The sequence below is a fragment of the Galeopterus variegatus genome, unplaced genomic scaffold, assembly GCF_000696425.1.
Source record: "Galeopterus variegatus unplaced genomic scaffold, G_variegatus-3.0.2 Scaffold4257, whole genome shotgun sequence".
NCBI classification, from domain to species: Eukaryota; Metazoa; Chordata; class Mammalia; order Dermoptera; family Cynocephalidae; genus Galeopterus; species Galeopterus variegatus.
The window spans coordinates 151,547-171,543 of record NW_007730368.1 but is presented as its reverse complement, the minus strand read 5'-3'; the positions used below and the strand labels follow the sequence as shown (position 1 = coordinate 171,543).

General features: G+C 50.1%; 2 protein-coding genes and 1 long non-coding RNA gene across 4 annotated transcripts; 1 reads left to right on the top strand and 2 right to left on the bottom strand.

Annotated features, from left to right (window-relative positions):
• Window positions 1-48: 48 nt before the first annotated feature.
• PRAF2 (PRA1 domain family, member 2) lies at window positions 49-2,913 on the bottom strand. Its single transcript, XM_008587146.1, has 3 exons — window positions 2,672-2,913; window positions 1,310-1,527; window positions 49-912 (listed from the first exon to the last, which is right to left on the bottom strand). The coding sequence occupies exons 1-3, from the start codon at window positions 2,848-2,850 to the stop codon at window positions 773-775; spliced, it is 537 nt and encodes a 178-aa protein (XP_008585368.1). The 5' UTR covers window positions 2,851-2,913; the 3' UTR covers window positions 49-772.
• Window positions 2,914-3,312: 399 nt separating this feature from the next.
• On the bottom strand, window positions 3,313-8,471 carry WDR45 (WD repeat domain 45). 2 transcript variants are annotated; one of them, XM_008587145.1, is made up of 11 exons: window positions 8,331-8,471; window positions 6,899-6,970; window positions 6,692-6,766; window positions 6,493-6,597; window positions 5,503-5,608; window positions 5,304-5,398; window positions 4,752-4,831; window positions 4,437-4,645; window positions 4,257-4,358; window positions 4,031-4,176; window positions 3,313-3,782 (listed from the first exon to the last, which is right to left on the bottom strand). In XM_008587145.1, the coding sequence occupies exons 2-11, from the start codon at window positions 6,951-6,953 to the stop codon at window positions 3,673-3,675; spliced, it is 1,083 nt and encodes a 360-aa protein (XP_008585367.1). In that variant the 5' UTR covers window positions 6,954-6,970; window positions 8,331-8,471; the 3' UTR covers window positions 3,313-3,672. The 2 variants fall into 2 exon arrangements, with proteins under 2 accessions (XP_008585367.1, XP_008585366.1); XM_008587144.1 differs by having other exon boundaries at window positions 5,503-5,611; window positions 8,331-8,457.
• A 71-nt stretch (window positions 8,472-8,542) lies between these two features.
• Window positions 8,543-18,341, top strand: LOC103602706. The gene is made up of 2 exons (XR_551549.1): window positions 8,543-8,806; window positions 18,043-18,341. It is a non-coding gene; the product is annotated as an uncharacterized LOC103602706 (long non-coding RNA).
• Window positions 18,342-19,997: the final 1,656 nt, after the last annotated feature.

The window sequence follows — 19,997 nt, the reverse complement described above, 5'->3', positions numbered from 1 at the left end:
CACGTCTGTCCATTGAAATGCACAAAGACTTTGCCCAGGAGGCCCGAATTGGCTTAGATGCAACAGCCTTTATTGTTGCGGCAACACTGATATATATGCCCCATTCCCAGTTGGAGCCTATCCCCGGACACCCTACCCCTTGGTCCTCACCACTATGGAGCATTGCAGGGAGGGGCAAAATCCCTAAGCAGAGCTGGAGGGAGGTAAGTGGGACTGGTGAGTGTTGGGGTCACCTGGGACCAAGGATTCAAACAGAGGGTACCTGGCTCCACCCAGATGGGGGGCTGGGAACACTTGGGTCTTGGGTTCAAGATTTGGTAATTCCTCGACTCAGGTTCAAAACTGGGGTGGGGTCTGGAAAAGCCTTGGTCCAGAATTCAACATTTGAGAATGCTTTGCCCCAGGCCTCAGCTTTGGGGCTGAATATTGGAGAAGGGTGGGTCCCAGATTTGGTTTGGGGGAGTGTCTCTGAGTCCACAGTTTGCGATTGGTCATGGATGCTCTGGTCTCAAGCCCCAGTTTTGAAGTAGGTGGCTCTGGGTCCTAATTCAGGGTTAAGGAAGACTCTGGTCCCTAGGTAACGGAGGCTGGGTGTGAGGGATATCCTAGTTTTCGGGTGGGATTGGGGCAGTACAGGTGTCCTGGTCTTTTGACACAGCCGAGGGGTGGGGTGCTCTAGGCTCCTACTTTAATGGTTGGGAGACGGCTCTGGATCCCTGATACGAGCTAGGGATGTGGTGTTCTCCAGGTCCTGGATACGGATCCCAGGCCCCTAGGATCCAGCCTCCTGCTCTTGTCCCAACGCCTCTAGTAGCAGCCCCATTGGCGTCCGCTTGAGACCAATGCTCTCAATCTTGTTCTCAATCTTGTTCTTAAGGTTGCGCAGACGCAGCGACGCGTGCACCAGGATCACTGTGGGCGGTACCGAGAGTAGTGGGGTCAGTGGGATGGGACCTCATCCTGCAGCCTATCGGGGCCCAGAGAAGGTAATTGGCGCGCAGGCAGACAAATGGAGTGGTGAGTGGGCAGGACGCCTCTGATCGAATGTGTCGCAGAGTAATTCGCTTTGCAACGGGGACGTGGCTAGTGGAAGGCACTTAACGCCGTGAGACCGGGAAAGGCGCTAATAAGAGTAGCGTACCCCGAAGTGGGGAATGATGCCCGAGAAAGCGTTTTTAACGGGGGTTTGGCCATGCCCTCCATGTTTCCCAGCCTCCCTCTCGGCCCAGGAACCAGGGCAGGGTGGGCCTGGTGCCTTTAAGCATGCGCTGGCCGTTTTCCCGGCTATCTCGGGGCAGTGGAGACTCACGAAGCACCGGCCCGGCGATGCTGAGCAGGAAGGTGCAAGCGCCGCCCACGGCCCAGAGAACGAGGAGACCGACGGCAAGCACTGCGGCCAGGCAGGCGGCGGGGTGGCTGCGGCGGCAGCGACGCACGGCCGCGCGGGTCTCAGCTGCCCACACCAGCACGCCGAGGGCCACCACCACTACCAGCGCGCTTAGGAGCGTGTGCAGCGGGCGCACGTACCTGCGGGGACAAGGGAACTAAGCTAGCTGGAGAGGCGGGGGGAGTGCCGCCCGGCCTCCGAGCCTCCAGGACTACCATCCACCCCTACCATCCATCCGATGATGCTTTGCTTCCCGGTCTCTGAACCTTCCTGTCCGGCAGATATTCCCGCCAGCCCCGTCTCCAACAGGTCCGTCCTCCAGGGCTTCCGACTCCTAAGACCTCTGTGGACCCTCATTTCCTCCGTATCAATCCTACAGTCCCATTTTCTTGAGGTCCCCACTTCAGGCTTTCCCATCCCGCTAGACCCTTGGGGCTCCCAACGCTTCCCTGTTCTTTCCTTTTCTATCCCTGCAGGGCCCCTCTTCAGTCCTCCCCCCAACCTGCCGTTAAATCCCCCCTTTAAGCCCAGCCCCTGCAGATACCTCTTCCAGGCTTTCTGCCTCCACACATTTCCCTCTTCCCAAATCCAGGGTCCTTACAAGACTCCCTTACAGGCTTCCTCCCCTTCAAATGCCTCCTCCAGGCTCCCGTCTCCCTATGGAATTCCTTCCACTAAAATTGCTAGAACCCCTTCCAGCCCTGCCCAAGTCCCTCCTCCAGATTCTCCATACCTCTCTGGTCTCAGGTTTTCCAATCCTGGGTCCTCCCTCTGGGCCGAAGTTCCCCAACAGGTACCTACTCCGCGCGCGTTCCAATCATAGCCAGGTTCCCCTCCAAGACCAGATCCGCCACAAGTCGACCTTCTAAACCCTTCAACTTTACCACGTCCCTGTCACTGTTTCTGCCCTAATTCCTCCAGGGCTGCCTTAATATGGCCCCATCACTCACATTACCACCACCACTACCACCCGCCCCCCCGCCCCTAGGTACTCTCATATCCCCTTTTTGGGCCCTCCTTATCTTCAGGTCTGTCTACCAGCCCACTCTCCCCTTCAGTACTATACTTTTCTCCATCCCCCGCAGGCCCTCCTTATAACCAGGTTCCACCTCCTTCAAGTCGCCCCCCTTCCATGCCTCTCAGGCCTTCCATCTCTACTGAATTTGTCCTTCTCGGCCTTACATCCCTCTCGGGTTCCCCCTCTCGATTCTCAAAGATCCCCGAACCCACCCTCCATGCCCTGCAGGCGTCCCGGGCCAACCGTCACCTCCCTCCGTCCCTCACCCGGCCAGAGCGAGACCGAAGCAGAAGCAGAGAAGGTAGTTGGTTTGGTAGTAGAGGAGGTTGTTGATGACGCGGTGGCACCATCGCTGCGGGTCGTGTGGATCCGGAGCCGCCAGACGCGCCGACCCCAGAACAAAGTCGTCCAAGGCGCGTAGCGGTGGCAGCCGCACGTCCGACATCCTGCCGGTCGATGTTGCTGGACCAGCCAACAGGGCGGCCAGACTACAACATCCGTTACACCCCGCGCCATCGCGGCGCACACTGGGAAATGGAGTTTGTGCCGGATAGTTACTTTCCTAACGACCGATATGGACTGCGCAGGGGCGGTAACGCACGTGACCGGAAATGCAAATAACATACCATACAGCGAGGCAGCAAGGGCTGCCGGGAAATTAAGCCTCCGCCACGGGCAAGGCCCTCCCCATCCTTCAAACGCTTATCCACCCCCGGGCGGAGCACCTCTGGGGACTGTTCTGGGCAATGCTGGCAGCTCAGGCACACGATAGCCAGCCCGGCAGAGATAAGATAGCAGGGGCTGTCAGAAGGACCCAAGCTGGACTCCACATCCTTCCTGTCAGGGTCCAAGAGGGTCCCGCGTCTCCTGGAAACTCCGTGCCCCACCCTTGAAGTCAAGCCATAAATGCCATTAAGGGCCTTTTATTCATATTTATCACACCAGAGATCATCTCTTTCTGGGAAGCTTTTCTAATTCCTCAGGATGGATTAGAACTCCCTCTGGGTCCCTGGCAACCTTCTCCAGGCTAGTGGCCCCAGGGGATCTACTGCCTCTCTGGGTCTCCGGCATGGCTCTTGGAGCACACAGTCATCAAGAAGTGCTTGGGGGAAGTGAGCTGTTTATTCAGACACAGCTCTGCTGAGTGGAAAGTGGGCACTGGCCCCATTAATGCTTGCTGGCTGGTGGTTTCCACAGCACTGTCCCCCCACCAAGGCTCGGTTCTGCAATCTGCCACTGCAGGTCCCTTGCACAGCCCCCAGGGTCCTTAAAAGTCATCATCATCACAGATGTCAAGGTACACGTCGAAAGCCTCTCTGTTGCAGTTTCCATCAGGAGTGAAGACATATTTGTGGAAGGTCCCATCTACGCAGATGGCTGGGGGAGAGGGGAGGAATGGTAAGTTTAGAGACTGCCACAGCCACACACTCCAGTCCTCTCAGGTGTCCCATGGCCTAGGGTCTACCTTCAGGCCTTTGCCCAAGTGCCATCCCCCTTACTAGTGATAGAATTGAGTCACACATTCTAGCTCCCTCAGGCTTCCCATGGCCCTAAAGTTCTTTCAGGTCCAACCTACAGGCCTTTGCCCATGCAGTACTTTCAACCAAGGGGCTATTCCCACTCACCAATGACAGAGTTGACGTTCTTGGAAGTATTGCGACCGAAGGCGCAGATGCAGGCTGACTCGGCAGGCACAGTGAAGCTCGCCAGGCTCCACTGAGAGTCCACGTACTGCCCAATCATAGGCCCCACCTTGCCCACACGAGCCAGCCTGTAGGCAGCACTGGCTAAGCCCAGGTGTGGTACATGGGCAGGGGGATGGGGATGGGGCGGGGGGCAGGGGGTACTCACGCGGAGCGGCGGTTGAGGCGGGTATCCTTGAGAGCAAAGATATGGACAGTGCCCTTATCACTGGAAGCGCAGAGGAAAGAGGAGTCGTGGCTGAAGTTAATGCTGGAAGACAGACCAGCAGTGATGCCTACACGTCATGCGGTGTGCGGTCACCAGCTCACCAGCATACCCTGTGCTCACCAGTAGAGGGTGGCAGGGTCAGTGCCTCGGCGCAGCTCCACCAGTTTCTCCTTGGACTGTGTGTCAAAAAGGCGAATGAGGGTGCCCTTCTGGGAGGCCGAAGCCACTACAGTGCCTGGCTGGTTCAGGGACACGCAGGCCACATCACTCTGATGTGCATTGATGGTGAATGGAGCAGATGAGGTGCCAGGCTTTGTGCTCGCCAGGTCCTAGGGGAGCAGTTTGGGCTCTAAGTGGTATAGAGGGGAGGGGCTGAGAATCCACAAGGAGAGCCAGCCCACCCACCTATCCACCCTTGCCTGATGGGCGGCTCACCACAAGTTGCAGACTCCCACACTTGTGTCCTGGGAAAACCAGCAGTTGCTTCTCCAGGCTAGGGCAGAGGTCACAAAGCCCTAGGGTGTGAGGGTAAAGGGGAGGTAGGGGCCAGGCAGGGTCTCAGAATGCACAGAACAAGATAAGGGCCAGATTTCAACCTTCCATGATATATGTTACCCACAGAACCCTTGGGGGCTTTGGCTCAGCTGCACTCCCCACCAGCTAGACAGATTCCTTTCCTCCCCATACAGCTGTGAGTTCTAGTAAGCGGCTATGACAGCCCCAGGAGGCCCAGAAATTTCTGAAACCCATCCATGTCCTCACTAGGTATAGAAGCTCTGCCATCTGGGGCAGGGCCGAGGGTGGGGAGAGAGAAGTGGCTGAGGGATGGGAAAATGGAGACTGCAAGTGTGAGCATCTCTGTACAAAGACTCTCTCCCTGCCTCTTCCCCAGTTTCTCTGTGTGTGTCCCCTTCTTTTCCCTCCTCTCTGCCCCCTGCACTGCCCACCATCTCACGCCCTTACACCTACACATCGGGGTCCTCTCACCCTTGGGGTTGTCCCGGGTGTCAAACTCAAACAGCTTTCGGGGGTTGTCGGGGAAGGAGTACACATAGATGCGGTTTCTCAGCACGATCACAATCCTGTGGGCATCACACAACACAGGGTGGCCATGAAGGGAGGGTGGCAAGCCTCTCACCTGTCGTGGGAACCTCCCACCTCCCACTCCAGTCCTTCTCAGGCTCACTTGTCATGGCGCATGCGCACAGCCAGCACTGGCTTGGTGAAGGTGAACTCCAGCACCAGCTTGTCCTTGGAGTCCTTGCCTTCCCGGGCATCATCCCAGATCAGCACTGCTGGGCAGGTGGGTTGGTTGTCGGGCCAAAGTTTAGGGTGAGGGGCAGCCCTGGTGACACAGGACCCACCCGTACCCCAACAGGACTTCAACCCACTTGCTTAGCGTTTCACTAGACACCCAATGTGAGCCTCACACAGCATGAACACTTGTGGACATGATTCCTGAGAGAACTGGTTCTAGAAATGTTATAGTCATTTACAGATGAGAAAACTGAGTTCAAGGGGGTTGAGTGTCTGGTTTAAGGACCTCATAGCCCCTCAGCAACCAAGTAGGGACTCTCACCCAGGCCTGTCACTTCCCCTTAGTAACGATTTCTGCCTCCAGGGTCCCAGTCCATACCCCCAGGAGATTTCTGTGAGGAATCCCAGGGCTCTGTGAAGGGTGACTCTTGCCATTTCCCAGTGAGATCAACAAGAAAAACCCTTAAAACAAGGTGGCATTTCAGACTCAAGCCAAGGGGGCTTTGGGGAGAGGGCTCCAAGATTTCTAAATCTATTGGTTGTGTGATCTTGGATAAGTCATTTAAGCTCACTGGGTCTCAATTTCCTCATGGGTAAAAATGGGGATAATGATACTTCCTGTCACATAGAGTTACTGTGCAGATTAAATGAGCTAATTCACATAAAGTTCTTAGAACAATACCAGGTTCACAGTAAGTGCTTCATAGGTAAAGACATGGCATACAGGAGACACTCAATAAGTGTTTTTTAAATGAAAACAAAACATCAAGCTTCTCAAGCTATAAGATCCATGACTTCCAAGCTGCAGGCCTTACTGCGAGACTTGGATGTACTCTGACAGCTTCATCTGTCAGTGCCTCTGGGTGCCTGTGGGAGGCCAGGAATCTGGGCCAAGGGCGGGTAGGATGAGGGCACTTACCTGAGATCTCTGAGAACTTGGGGCTGCTACCACCGCCCACCAGGGCCAGCAGGTTGGAGCGGTGCAGCATCTCCACCAGGCCCATGCTGCCCACCTGCTCGTGGTCTGGACAGGGACCAGGATGTCAGTGGAGGTAGGAGCCAATGCCAAGCCCAGCCCAATCATTCGGACTATTGCCCCTACCCCACCAACAGCTCACCCAGATGCCCCTTCTCCATCAATGGCTCCACATTGTAGATGCGAACACCTGTCTCCATGGCGCAGCAAAAGCAGCCTGGGGATAGAAGGAATCCAGACTGCCTCAAAGAATGTCAGAGTAGGAAGCTGGAGGCCCCTGGCCCACCTCTGACCCTTTTCTCCCTTTTACCCTCCCTCCCACAAGGGTACAGGCGCCAGCCTCTCTCACTTTGGTCTTGGTTGAAACGTAGGCTGGTCACTCCTCGAAGTGGCTGCTGAGTCATGTTCCAGGATTTCTCCCCTGGACAAAAATAGATAGAGTTAGGAAGAGTCTTGGGGCCTCCCCTCCAAGTCCTAGAACTCCTGTCCCCAAGTGATTCCTTCTTCCTCCTTCCACTTTGCTAACTACTGACCCTGGCAGGACTGCAAAGAAGAAAAAAACGGGAGGAAAGTCTTGGGTTCTCTGCTCTAAGCTCCCAAGACTCCAAACAGCATGGGCAGGAACCTCCCATTCTCTCACACTTGGCCAATCCCAGCTACAAGCCTACACTGACCTGGAAACCCCCTCCGCCCCCTGCCTTAGACACTGGCCCTCACTGACTTGTCAGGAAGTAATGGGGTAGGGGGTGCCCCAGTGATATCTCCTCCCCACGCCCAGCCAATCTTGGCCCCAATGCCCAACATGGCCTGGAACTGCTCCAGTTCTCATTTTCACACCTGGACTCAGCACCCAACTCCTCCCGCCAATAAATAGGAGATAGTGTGCTAGGACACCCACCTCTTCTTGCACCTCCTGACCTGGCCCTGAGACTGCTATGCTTGGTCCAACACCCACAGGAATTCCTCTCCTCATGCCCTTCTAACTCTATCTAACCTATTCAACCTCTCCAGAGTCTTCTCACACTTTCTCCCCTCAGATGTTTCCCCAAACCCCTTCAGGATTCCATACCTACCTTGGGATGGCCCTGCTAACTTGCCCAACCAGGGCCAGCCTAGATGTTCCCCCAGATCCCATTATGCCCTGAAGCCTCTATCTCAGGATTCCCTTGTTACTATAAATCCCCCACCCCTGGGATATCCCCTTCCTTGTGTTCTGCTGTCGACTCCAACATGACCTGGCCTGGACCCACCCCCAGAAACCCCATCTCCCTAAGATTCCTCCTGTAGACATCTTATCCTCTCCCCAAGACCCTGCCCCAGGGCACCCCTCAAGACACTTGCTCAGTATACACTACCCAAAACCCTTGCCTAGGAAAACCTCAACCCCCCAGATGCCTGCCTAGGCCCTCCTCGCAAGATTCCTGCCCCAGAGCCATCTTCCTTTCAGACCCTCAGCACTCCAAAACCTCTGCCCAGGCACACCCCCTTGTCCATCCTCCAAGAGCTCAAACCTCCTACCTTTCCTCCCCTGTAACACCCTCTACTGGATCGCTTCACTCCCATTTGTTGGACAGCTCCACCTTTCCAGACCCCTTTTTTGGACCTCCATTCCAAATGCCCGCGCCACCCAAGAAGCCTGCCCGGAATGCCTCATCCCTCTCCCAAGACCGCCCTCATATTCCTTCCAACACCAGCATCCACTCAAGACCCCTGTCCTAGACACCCCGTCTACCAAGACCCCTACTCAAAAGACCCCCAACCTCCCCCAGACACCAACCGACCCTGGGATCGTGCTCCAGCTCTTCACCAGCCTGACCTCCGCACGTCCCCGATCCCGGCCGCAGCTGTCGGTGCCGCCCGCGGCCCGGCTTTCTGACCTCCCGGGCCTTGGCGCCCGGCTCCGGTGTTTACATCAGGCCCCACTTCCGGGGGAGGGAGTCTGTGACCGGAAATGACTCATCCTGGGCCCGAAAAATGCGGCTGCAATCTTCCTCGTCCAGTTCGCCGGTATTGGAGCATCGCGAGCGATGGCGGAGTCCTCTGAGGAGGGCGTGGGGAGCGGAGGAAGGTCGGCTGGGGAACCGGAGGCGGAGGACGTTCCACAAGGGCAAGACTGACTGAGGCAACTGGAGAGGGATGGGAGACAGAGAGCGTCTTCCCCTCGCTAATCGGAAAAGGGCCGAGCATCAACAACTCGGTAACCCACGGCGAGCTAGAGGGGTTAACCTTCCGGGATAACAAGACTTGGACCTCCGAGGTGAGCTAGAGTAGCCTCTCTCTATTATGGAGTCAATCCCAGACTTATCTACAGAGGAGGCTTCGGAGGCTCGAGGTGGGGGCAGATCTGGAGACCTTCAAAGTTGAGACTATCCCCTTGGCCAGGGAAAGCCAGGGATGGGATTTTGCTTTCTTTCTCCCTGCCCCCACCCAGCTGTTTTATTTACAAAATGAAAAATAGTTTTTTTGATGGTAAAAGGTATGAATGCTTCCTGTGGGGGGGGGGAAAGCCCTCAAATTATGTACATACTTGGAAGTGTTTTTAGTTAAATTTTAAAATTATGAGATAAGTGTAGATTCACACGCAGTTGTAAGAAACAATACAGAGAAATAATTTTATTAAAATCAGGATATTGGGCCGGCCCGTGGCTCGCTCGGGAGAGTGTTGTGCTGATAACACCAAGGCCACGGGTTCGGATCCCATATAGGGATGGTCGGTTTGCTCACTGGGTGAGCGTGGTGCTGACAACACCAAGCCAAGGGTTAAGATCCCCTTACCGGTCATCTTTAAAAAAAAAAAAAAAAAAAAAATCAGGATATTGACATTGATACAATCCACCCATCCTTTACTTTTTCTTGACGTATTGTTTGGATGCTTTTATTTTTTCATATATTAATATATGAGGATATCTGCTTAACTCATCCTTTCATGATATTCTGTGGTGTAAATGTAGCATCATTCAGCTCTTCCCCTATTGTTGGCCATCTAGGTGGTTTCAGGTACTATGTTGTCCACATCCATGGACACAATTACTTGTCAATTTTAACCCCATATACACCAGCAGGCATGACTGCGTTGTTGTGCTCCTCAGCAAAGCCAATCTTCTGGCTTCCTTCAGTCTCCACTTCCTCATGACCCAGACTACATTTAACTCACTTCAGTCTGGCTTCTGTCACTCTCCTGTCTCTGAGACTTCTCTTACCCAGATCACTGAGGAATAAATAATAATCTTGCCTATGCAGCAATCACTTCTTTGCCCTCTACTGTGACCTCCTAATGCACTCCAGTTTCTTGCTGTCACTCTTGGTTTTCTTCTCCATCCCTGGCTACTCCCTCCACTTGTATCCAATTTTCAATTATTGAAATATCCTTTGGTATGATCCTGGCCCCCTTACTTTTGTAGCCAATATTCTCTCCCTAGGTGACTTCATCTTGTCTCATAGCCTTAATTATAGCAAATATTTGGAAGATGTACTAATTTAGTTCTCCAGCCTAGACCTCTCTCCTAAATACCAGACTCACATATACAGTGACGACCTGTTTGACATGTTTAGGTAGATGTCTCATAAAGTTTATGCACCCAAACAGATCTCTTGCATTTCCCTTGCTCAAACATCCTTCTCCTGTCTCCCTCATCTCAACCAATGGCACCACAATACCCAGTTTGTCACCAAAGAGCAGGTATATCATGTTTAATTCCCCTCTGTTGTCACTGGCAGATGCTGTTTGTTCCACTGTCAAAAGATATCATGCATTTATTTGGATCCCCATACTGGCCAGTTGCCAAAAACCAAAAACATATCATACACTTTTAGTTAAGGTGGAGTAACAGGGACCAAATTTGTCCTCTCACATGAAACAACCAACTCCTCTCCCCCTGCAAAAGCATATAAAATACATGAAACAACGACTTTTGAGAGGCTAGACACCAGGCTGTGAAGGACAGTGATCCCTGGAAAATGGGAAAAAAAGGTGAGCCCTACAGCTGCCCCAGCATACTACCTGGAGAATTTCCATGTACAGGAAGGGGAGACTGAGGCAGAGCCTGGTGGACTCCGTAAGTTGAGATGGTCTAGAAAGACAAAGCAGCTAGAGTTCAAAGGACAGAAATATCAGGAGAGAGCTGCATACAGAGATCTGCAGAGGGCAAAGTATTCAGCAAAGTACTTATTGCTGGTAATGCCAAGGTCACGGGTTTGGATTCCCATATCAGCCGGTCGCCAAAAGAAAAAGTATATCTCAAGCAAAGTGCTTATCAACACATGCATATGACAAACTACCCAAGGCCAGGAAAAGAACCATCCAAAGGGATTAGAGGGAACAGGGCCTGGCACTCACAAGGCTGAGAATAGTGCCTGCTCCCACCAGCCAGACTGGAAAAACTCATGATTCACAAGGCATAGAGTACACAGGAAAGCCTCGCCTTAGTTGTGGGGAATAATTAGCCCTAGACTTAGTACTGCTCCAGACCCACTTAATAAATCATAAAAGGAAGACCTCAAAAGATCTATAGGAATAAAAAAAATCCAGTACCTAAAAAGGTAAAATTTACAATGTCTGTTGTATTAGTCCATTTTGTGTTGCTATAGTAGAATACCTGAGACTGGGTAATTTATAAGGAAAAGAGGTTTATTTGGTTCACGATTCTGGGACAGCTGCATCTGGCACGGGCCTCAGGCTGCTTCTACTCATGGCGGAAAGTGGCAGGCAGCTGGTGGATACAAACAGATCACATGGAGACAAGAAGCAAGAGAGTGAGAGAGCGAGAGCGAGCGAGAGAGAGAGAGAGAGAAGGAGGGAGGGAGTGAGGGAGAGAGTGAGAGGTGTCAGTGTTTTGTTTTGTTTTTTCTTTTTGTCTTTTTTCGTGACTGGTAATGGGATCGCAACCCTCAGTGTCGTGCCCGCAACGCGACCAGCAACAGGATCGCAACCCTCAGTGTCGCGCCCGTACCACGCTCAACCAGTGAGCGGACCGGTCTCTATATGGGATCCGAACCCTTGGCGGGAGCGCTGCCGTGCTCCCAAGCGCTGCACTCTACCGAGTGCGCCACCGGCCCGGTCCGAGGTGTCAGTGTTTTAAACAACCAGCTCTCGTGGGAACTAATAGGGCAAGAACTCACTACCTTCAGCCCCCAGGGAGAGCATTAATCCGTTCATGAGGGATCTGCCCCCATGACTCAAACAGCTCCCAACACTGTCACATTGGGGATCAGATTTCCACATGAGTTTGGGGAGGACAACATGTTCAAACTCTGTCATCTGTTATCCAAACAAAGGTTGCTAGGCATAAAAAGAAGCAGAAAACACATGCAACAGGGCTGGCCCGTGGCTCACTTGGGAGAGTGTGGTGCTGATAACACCAAGGTTGCAGGTTCGGATCCCTATATTGGGATGGCTGGTTAGCTCAGTTGGGAGAGTGTGGTGCTGACAACACCAAGTCAAGGGTTAAAATCCCCTTACCGGTCATCCTTTTTAAAAAAGAAAAAAGAGAACACATGCAACAACATGGATGAACCTTGAAAATAGCCAATCATAAAGAACCATATACTTGATTTCATACAGTATATGGCTAGACTCCTATCTGCTTCTGCATTCAGTCTCTTGTGATATCATGTATCTTGTGACCTCAGGAAACCCCTACTATACACTTGTGAGAGAATGAGCGTGAAGAGGGCAAATAATGTCTTAGTATATTAAAGGGTCTCAGGGACTCCCAGGGATTCCCATACCACACTCAGAAGTACATAAGTGAGCTGTTAAAGCTTCTGGTTGTAAAGGTACCACTCCACTGTCACCTGCACAATGAATGTTTTACCTCACCTTTTTCCCTAGAGCAAATAGGGCTTAATATGTTACTTGAATTAAGATGGGTTCCTAAGTCTTTAAGTCCTTTTTACTTTGCTTTTCAATCCAGTGGTCTGGTTATTTACTTAATGTTGTGTATCAACAGAACAGAGAACAAAGAATGATGCATATTCCTGTCATACAAAGTTATTATGAGGAGGGGTGTCAGGATTGAAAAGGACAAAATTCCAATGACCTAGTAAGTTGAAATCCAAACATGGATGAAAGTTTAGGCATTCCAGATTTGTGGAAATAGTTGTAAGTATATCTCTGTATAAGTCTTCCTCAAAACATGACTCTTGAAGCTAAAAAGTACTCTGCTCAGACCCCAGTTGGGCCAGCTTTAATATTAGTGTCCCTTCTTGGAACATTTGACCTTTGTAGGTGTGACTCACTGAACTACAACAATTTCCTTCCTCTAATGCATCCTAGAAAACGGATTCAGTTTATGGATTGAGGAATTTTCACTCTGATGTTCTGAGGTAGCTTTTTTTTCCTTGGCAGCTGTCTGGTACAGGGATGCAAACCCTTGACCCAGTGTTATAACACTGTGTTCTAATCAACTGAGCTAACAGGCCAGCCCTAACTATTATGTTTTGAAAAGTAACATCCTAATTTCCACATGCCTTCATTTAATAACTATTCATTGAACATTCATTCATTCATTTATCCAACAAATATTTACTGAGTGCCTAAAATATGCCAGGCATGCTGTACTAGGTGCTGGGAATAGAACAGGAACCAGAACAACATCCTTGTCCTTGAGAAAGATGATGAATACATACATACATACATACATACATACACACACACATATATATATATATGCATATATATGTATGTACTATGGAGAGAAAAAGGATTAAGAGATAGGAAGGGCTAGGACAGGGGTTGCTATCTTATTTAGAGTGGTCAGAGAAGCTTCTCTAATTGTTGGAGTGAACAGGACTGAAGCCATGTTGAGAGCTAACACTGCACGGGTTGTAGGTAAATTTTAACAATGCAGACTTTTTTCCTTGGCATGCCTTTCTCTGAGTTCCCTCTTTTCCCTTGGTTATTTGATATTTTGAACCTTGGTTATGGGGCAGGATAACATTATTTACATGAATAAAAAGTTTTCCAGGGCCGGCCCGGTGGCTCACTCGGGAGAGTGCGGTGCTGATAACACCAAGGCCCCGGGTTCGGATCCCATATAGGGATGGCTGGTTCGCTCACTGGCTGGGCGTGGTGCTGACAACACCAAGTCAAGGGTTAAGATCCCCTTACCGGTCATCTTTTAAAAAAAAAAAAAAAAGTTTTCCAATCAGTCTGAAGCTACAGACTTGCCAGAAGGCATGTAATATCAAGCAGGACCCCGAGATAACAAAAGGATGGGAGCAGAAATCAGATGGAGTCTTGGTGAGACCTTGCACCTGGCTCCTTGCATGGACACCCCTCCCCACAGCTCACATCCCCCTCCCTCCTGCCTTGCATTTACCACTTTCCATACCCTCAGCCCACTCTTTAAAAACGTCTCAGTAAACCTGAGTCTTTGAGATGGCTTTAACCTGACCATTCTCCTTCAGGTTTACCAGAGAGATGGGTTAGCCCAACATCTCTCCTGAGGTCACCAGTATTCCTGAATAAAAGCTGACTTCCATTTTCACCAACGTTTAACTTTGGAGTGGTTTGTTTTTGAAAGGGAGGAGGCAGCCCCTGATAACATAATGAGGTGACATTTGAGCAGAGACCTGAAAGAAGTGAGAGAGTGAGCCTTGTGGACATTTGGGGGAGGAACATTCCTGGAGGAAGGAACAGCAAGGATATCAGTGTGACTTGATCAAGTGAGGTCACAGTGGTATGGGGGGCAGGCAGATCAGAGTGTGGAATATACTATAAAGCATATGTACCTCACAGGGCGTGGTTTTCCAAAGTCTTGCAGTTTCAAATATTGACCTTGCAGAGGACTGGAAATTTTCCTCAGGCTATAAGTCTCTGGTGTAAGATAAAGATTTGTGGCACAGCAAGGTTGCTGGCTCAAGGACAGACTAGTTACTGATTGTTAGGTAAAGATACTGAGGGGCCGAGCCTGTGGTGCACTCGGGAGAGTGCGGCGCTGGGAGCGCAGCAGTGCTCCCGCCGCGGGTTCGGATCCTATATAGGGATGACCGGTGCACTCACAGCGCTCACTGGCTGAGCACGGTGCAGCCGGTCTCAAAAAGGACAAATAAATAAATAAATAAATAAATAAAAATAAAGATACTGAGAAATTGCTGTAAGATCACTTAATTGTCTAATGGAATGTCATCTGGCTTGTTTCAATGAAAGTTACAAGCCTATATTGTTAAACTATAATCCCACCTATGTTCTCTTCCTGTAACTTCCTGGTCTGGAAAATAAATGCGGGAAGAGAACCCCAATTTGGTGTTAATTTCCCGAGGAAGGGTTGCCTCTTGCTGGAGTCCCCGGGAAGTTAACTGCTTTAGGGTCTCTCACTGCTCAGAAGAGATGGGCTTTGAGTAATCCTTTGCATCTCCGTCACCCAGGGGAAGTGGGGTGACAAATCTGTGGGAGCAAAGCAACACAAAGCAACAACAGAGGACTTTGTAGGCCATTTAAAAGGCTTTTGCTCCTATTCTGAGTGAAATAGGGAGCCACTGGGGGCCAGTGGTGGGGGTTGGAGCAGAGGAGGGAGACACGATGAGACAGACTTCCTTTAATTTTTGGTGGGGGTGTATTAGATTGAATTATGTCCCCCCAAAACTCCCTGGAGCTTGAATTGTATTCCCCAAGTTTTATGTATTAGAAACTTATCCCCCACTGTGACTGTTAAGAGGGTGGGAAATCCTATTATGGTAATTGAAAGGTGGAGCCTTGAAGAGGTGATTGGATTATAGGACCATGCAGTAGTGAATGGATTAAAAATGGTGGTCAGGGGCGTGGTTCTGAGGGCTTTAAATCAAGAGGAGAGTCTGTCTCTCTCTCTCTGCTTCCACAATCTTGCATTGTGAGGCCCCTGGGTCACTGTCACCACCACCAGATGGACTTTGGACTTGCCAGCCTCAGAAACTGTAAGCAATAAATTTCGTTTTCTTATAAATTACCCAGTTCCATGTATTCTGTTTTAAGCAACAAAAACGGACTAATACATAAGGACACTGGTCTTGTTGGATTAGGACGCTGCCCTACTGACCTCTTTTAACCTTTATTACCTCCTTAAAGGCCCTACCTCAAATACAGCCACATTTGAAGTTAGTACTTCAACATGTGAATTTGGGGGTGGGGCACAATTCAGTCCATAACACTATCTTAACAAAGATAGATGAACTCCTCATGTAACACTGGAATTATAAGAGAATTATAGAAGGGCTGGCCGGTTAGTTCAGTTGGTTAGTGCACAGTGTTTTAACAGTGAGGTCAAGGGTTCAGGTTCCCGTACAGGCCAGCTGCCCCGCCCACACTCACCCCCCCAAAAAAGGCTATTACTAATGAATCAGAAAAAAACCTCTTGAAAGGGTGAATATTTTCTTTCTTTCTTTTTTTTTTTAAAGATGACCGGTAAGGGGATCTTAACTCTTGACTTGGTGTTGTCAGCACCACGCTCAGCCAGTGAGCGAACCGGCCATCCCTATATGGGATCCGAACCCGTGGCCTTGGTGTTATCAGCACTGCACTCTACCGAGTGAGCCACAGGCCGGCCCATGGGGTGAATATTTTCGAACACTGAAAAAAATAGATTCAGTAACAAATCAAGGAAAATCAAAAAGTAAAAAAAAATTCTTTTAAGAGATTTTTGCACACAGAAAGAGAAATACCAGGACCAGCCCGTGGCTCACTTGGGAGAGTGTGGTTCTGATAACACCAAGGCCACGGGTTCGCATCCCTATATAGGGATGGCCAGTTAGCTCATTTGGGAGAGCGTGGTGCTGACAACACCAAGTCAAGGGTTAAGATCCCCTTACTGGTCATCTTTAAAAAAAAAAAAGAAACTTTCTCTTCAAGTTGCTTGTAATGAAGGTCTGTGTCAGGGGGGTCGATGAGGGTGATGAAGTTCTTATAATTTAAAGGGCTACAGACTTAAAAGACCAGCTATATTTATTCAAGGTTTTTTTTTTCTAAAGCATCTCAATCTATTTAAATAGGCTCATTCTTTTATTAATAAGCTAAAGATTTTATTTTGTTCTGCCCTTTCTTTTTTACTTGTAATACTTTTGGGTGTGTTTCTTTAAATGAGACCATACACTTTATTGTATGTTTGGTTATACCATAGTGTAACCATTAGGGCAAGATCCCAAACAAAAACAGATGCACCCCTCACCTCCTATGGCCCCTGACTGGAGGTACTAAACTGAAGTGTATATGTTACAAACCCTGCCTCCCTCAGAAACATTCAGTGATGAAGTGCCCAAACTTTAACTGAACCTTTGATGTGTTCCACCCAGCACCCCAGTGTGTACATACACACTTAAAATAAGAATCTTTCTCCGGACCAGAGCTGATAGAAAGGACGATTTGTGTTTCAACAAAGGAGGCAGTACTGAGCATAGAGTTGGAGTTTCCAAGCTAATTTAGGGAAATTGTCCCTGCGTGCTGAAGGCAGGGGGCTCAGGGTTCAGACCTCCTAAATCGGGCACCAAGGTAAATAATCAACAGTCCCCTCCCCTTCAGCATGTGACTGACCCAGGACAGTGAACTGGGGCCCCACTGCTTCATCTACATCAACTATATGAGAGGACTTCAAAAAGTTCGTGGAAAAAATAGAATTAAAAGATAATACGAATCTTTTTACGAACTTTCGGTAGCATCTTCGTATCTATATCCTTATGAATCACGTATTTATACATATTCATATACTTTTATGATGCATGTAATATATACTTGTATTTTAATTTACATATACATAAAATGTAAAAATTGGAAACTTCAAAATAGGTAACTGACTGCATTACCTACGACGTGTGTTAAAAAACACGTGTCAAGGCCGGCCGGTTTGCTTATTCAGTAGAGCTTGGTGCTGAGAACACCAAGGTCAAGGATTCGGATCCCCATATTGGGCAGCCGCCAAATCAATCAATCAATAACACGTGTCAATGCCAGCAATCCCGTCCATCTGGCCGGGCCATATGCTCCAAAACCATCACTTTCCCTGGGGGAAAACTTTTATTCCCTTCGTCAAAAGCCCCGCCAGTTAGGGCTCGTTTATGTGTTTTTAATTTTTGCTGTTGGTCGGGGCGGAGATTCGAACCCTTACCTTGGTGTTACAAGCTGGCGCTCTAAGGGGCTTTTTTATTTTTCATTTATTTTTTCTTTTCCTTTCTTTCACTTAGGGATTTTTATCTGCTGTAAACTTTGTAACTGTCAGAGGAGCAAAATTAATATGATTTTAGTACATCGTATCCAAAGACCACAGCATGTTTACTGACATTTATGGTGTTGGGAGAACCAGACACCCACTCTGCCCGTCCTACTCCGGTAGATCCAAGCTCAAAGCAAAACTTTCTGTTTTGAGAAACTAGAAAATAAATGAATTTAAGCAGGACTGGGCTCAGGCAGAAAACCCTACTGGGTTTGTCGGAGGTTAGGGTGGAAGCGCTCCGCGCACCAGGCGCCACGCCGTGGCGTGTGGGCTCACTAACCCCGAACAGTAAGCACCCTCTTCCAACCCTTTACAGGTGAACAAACCGGACCCAACACCCCCAAAACCGGCTTCCGGAGCGGGAGCACAGGGATGGCTTCCACTGCTCGTGCCCGGCAGCCACTGCGCATGCCCCCACGCTGTGGCCAATGGGAGCCCGGCGCGCAGGAGCGGAGGCGGGACTATGTTGTTCCCGAGGCCACGGCAGTTCCCGACAACAGCAGGGACCGGAATTCGGTCATCGGCCAATCAGAGCCCACAAGGGCCCGCCCCTGAGCCAATTGCCTGCTCGGGTGCGGTGAAAGCTGATTCAAAATAAAGGATCGAGGCGGTTGAGAGGCGTTTACCTGGCGGATGTGACGGAGGCCGAGGGCGGGTCAGAGAGTGGCTGCCCGAGGCCGATGGGAGTCGGGAGGATGGGACGGAGACTTTGGGTCGCGCAAGCCGGTCCCCGTGTGGAGATGAGGCTCCGTCGGTATTCCTCCCCCACTAGCAAAATAGTGCATTGCCAGATGGCCGCCCTCCCCAGGGGTATGCTCCTGGGGGGACTGTTCCGTTTCTGCGCTCCTCCCCACGGCCGCTGTGGTCCACTCCAGGCTGCAGGTTATCACTCCCGGGGTCCCACAGTCTGGGGGAGCGGTCAGCCCTGGGGTCCCACAGACGGGGGGAGCGGTCAGCCCTGGGGTCACAAACAACATAGAAGTGCCAGAGCCAGGCTGCTGGGTTCCAGACTGTGTGGTTCACCCACTGAACCGTTCTCGTCTCTATACGTCTCTGCTCACCCTGTCCTCACCTCTCTCCACCAGGACTGAGGGGCCCTAAAGCACCCATTTTCCCATAGCATCTGTGAACAGTGTAGACACCAGTGTGGAAGGGGGGGCTCTGTGCGCCCTGAGTTGTTTTTCTTCCCCCTTTCCCCAGGCAGGGGGCGTGAATCCTCGTAGGAAGAGGGCAGTAAGTTACAGCATGGATGTCTAAACGGTACAATTATTGGTTTATTGCACGCAGGTCTTGTGCTAGGTGGTGGGGACAGCACAATGATCAAGACAGAAAAGGGTCCTGTTCCTGCCTGCTCTGGGGGCGCGTTTGGGAATTCCTGGCAGGCAGATTTTGGTTGTCACGATGGGGGTGCTTTGGCATTAAATGGGTAGGAGACTGATGCTGGGGGAAAGCCCTGCACCACCAAGACTTGTAACATGCAGGAATGTCATGTCAGGATGGTAATATGAATAATATGAAAATTGATATGAAACATGATGAATAAATCACTATATTACAAATGGGAAAACTCATTCTATTATGGACTTAAATAACAAAAATCTGCTTTAGGTTTTTTATGTAAGAAAAACAGTTTTAAGCCAGTCTGCTACTTAGAAGAACAGGAAGTATACTACTTTTATTTTATTATTATTATTTTTTTGTCTTTTTCGTGACCGGTAAGGGGATTGCAACCCTTGGTGTGGTGTCGCCCACACCGTGCTCAGCCAGTGAGCGCACCGGCCATTCCTATATAGGATCTGAACCCGCCGCGGGAGCGTCGCTGTGCTCCCAGCGCCGCACTCTCCCGAGTGCGCCACGGGCTGGGCCCTGAAATATACTACTTTTAAATGTTAATTTAAGAAGCAACCAGCAAATGTAGCAGAGGCTTAGTGTCCCTTGATGTAGAGTTAGTTAAAGGGGACAGAGCTGGGGGCAGAGAAAGAAGGAGCAGAAGAACAGAAGACATAGAGAAGGAAAAGAAGAATTTCATCTTGGCCCTCATGCGGCACCTAACAATTTAGGAACCATTTCTCACATAATTGGCCTCAGCTCCTCCACTCACAAGCTGTGTGACCTTGGGCAATTTACCTAAGCTTCTCTGGGCCTCAGCTTCCCCATCAGTAAAATGGGGATAACAGTACTGTTTACTTCATGGGGTCATCTGTGAGCATTAAATGAGTTAAGAAATGTAAAGCACTTAGAAAATTCTCAGAAATCACTAAATCAAATTAG

Coding starts and splice junctions, on each gene's coding strand:
- PRAF2 (XM_008587146.1), bottom strand. CDS start 2,850: ATGTCGGACGTGCGGCTGCCACCGCTACGCGCCTTGGACGACTTTGTT. Junction 1,528..2,671: donor TTCGGTCTCGCTCTGGCCGG/GTGAGGGACGGA, acceptor TTGTCCCCGCAG/GTACGTGCGCCCGCTGCACA. Junction 913..1,309: donor CATCGCCGGGCCGGTGCTTC/GTGAGTCTCCAC, acceptor TACCGCCCACAG/TGATCCTGGTGCACGCGTCG.
- WDR45 (XM_008587144.1), bottom strand. CDS start 6,953: ATGACTCAGCAGCCACTTCGAGGAGTGACCAGCCTACGTTTCAACCAA. Junction 5,399..5,502: donor GTGCGCATGCGCCATGACAA/GTGAGCCTGAGA, acceptor TGATGCCCACAG/GATTGTGATCGTGCTGAGAA. Junction 4,646..4,751: donor GTGGGAGTCTGCAACTTGTG/GTGAGCCGCCCA, acceptor CTGCTCCCCTAG/GACCTGGCGAGCACAAAGCC.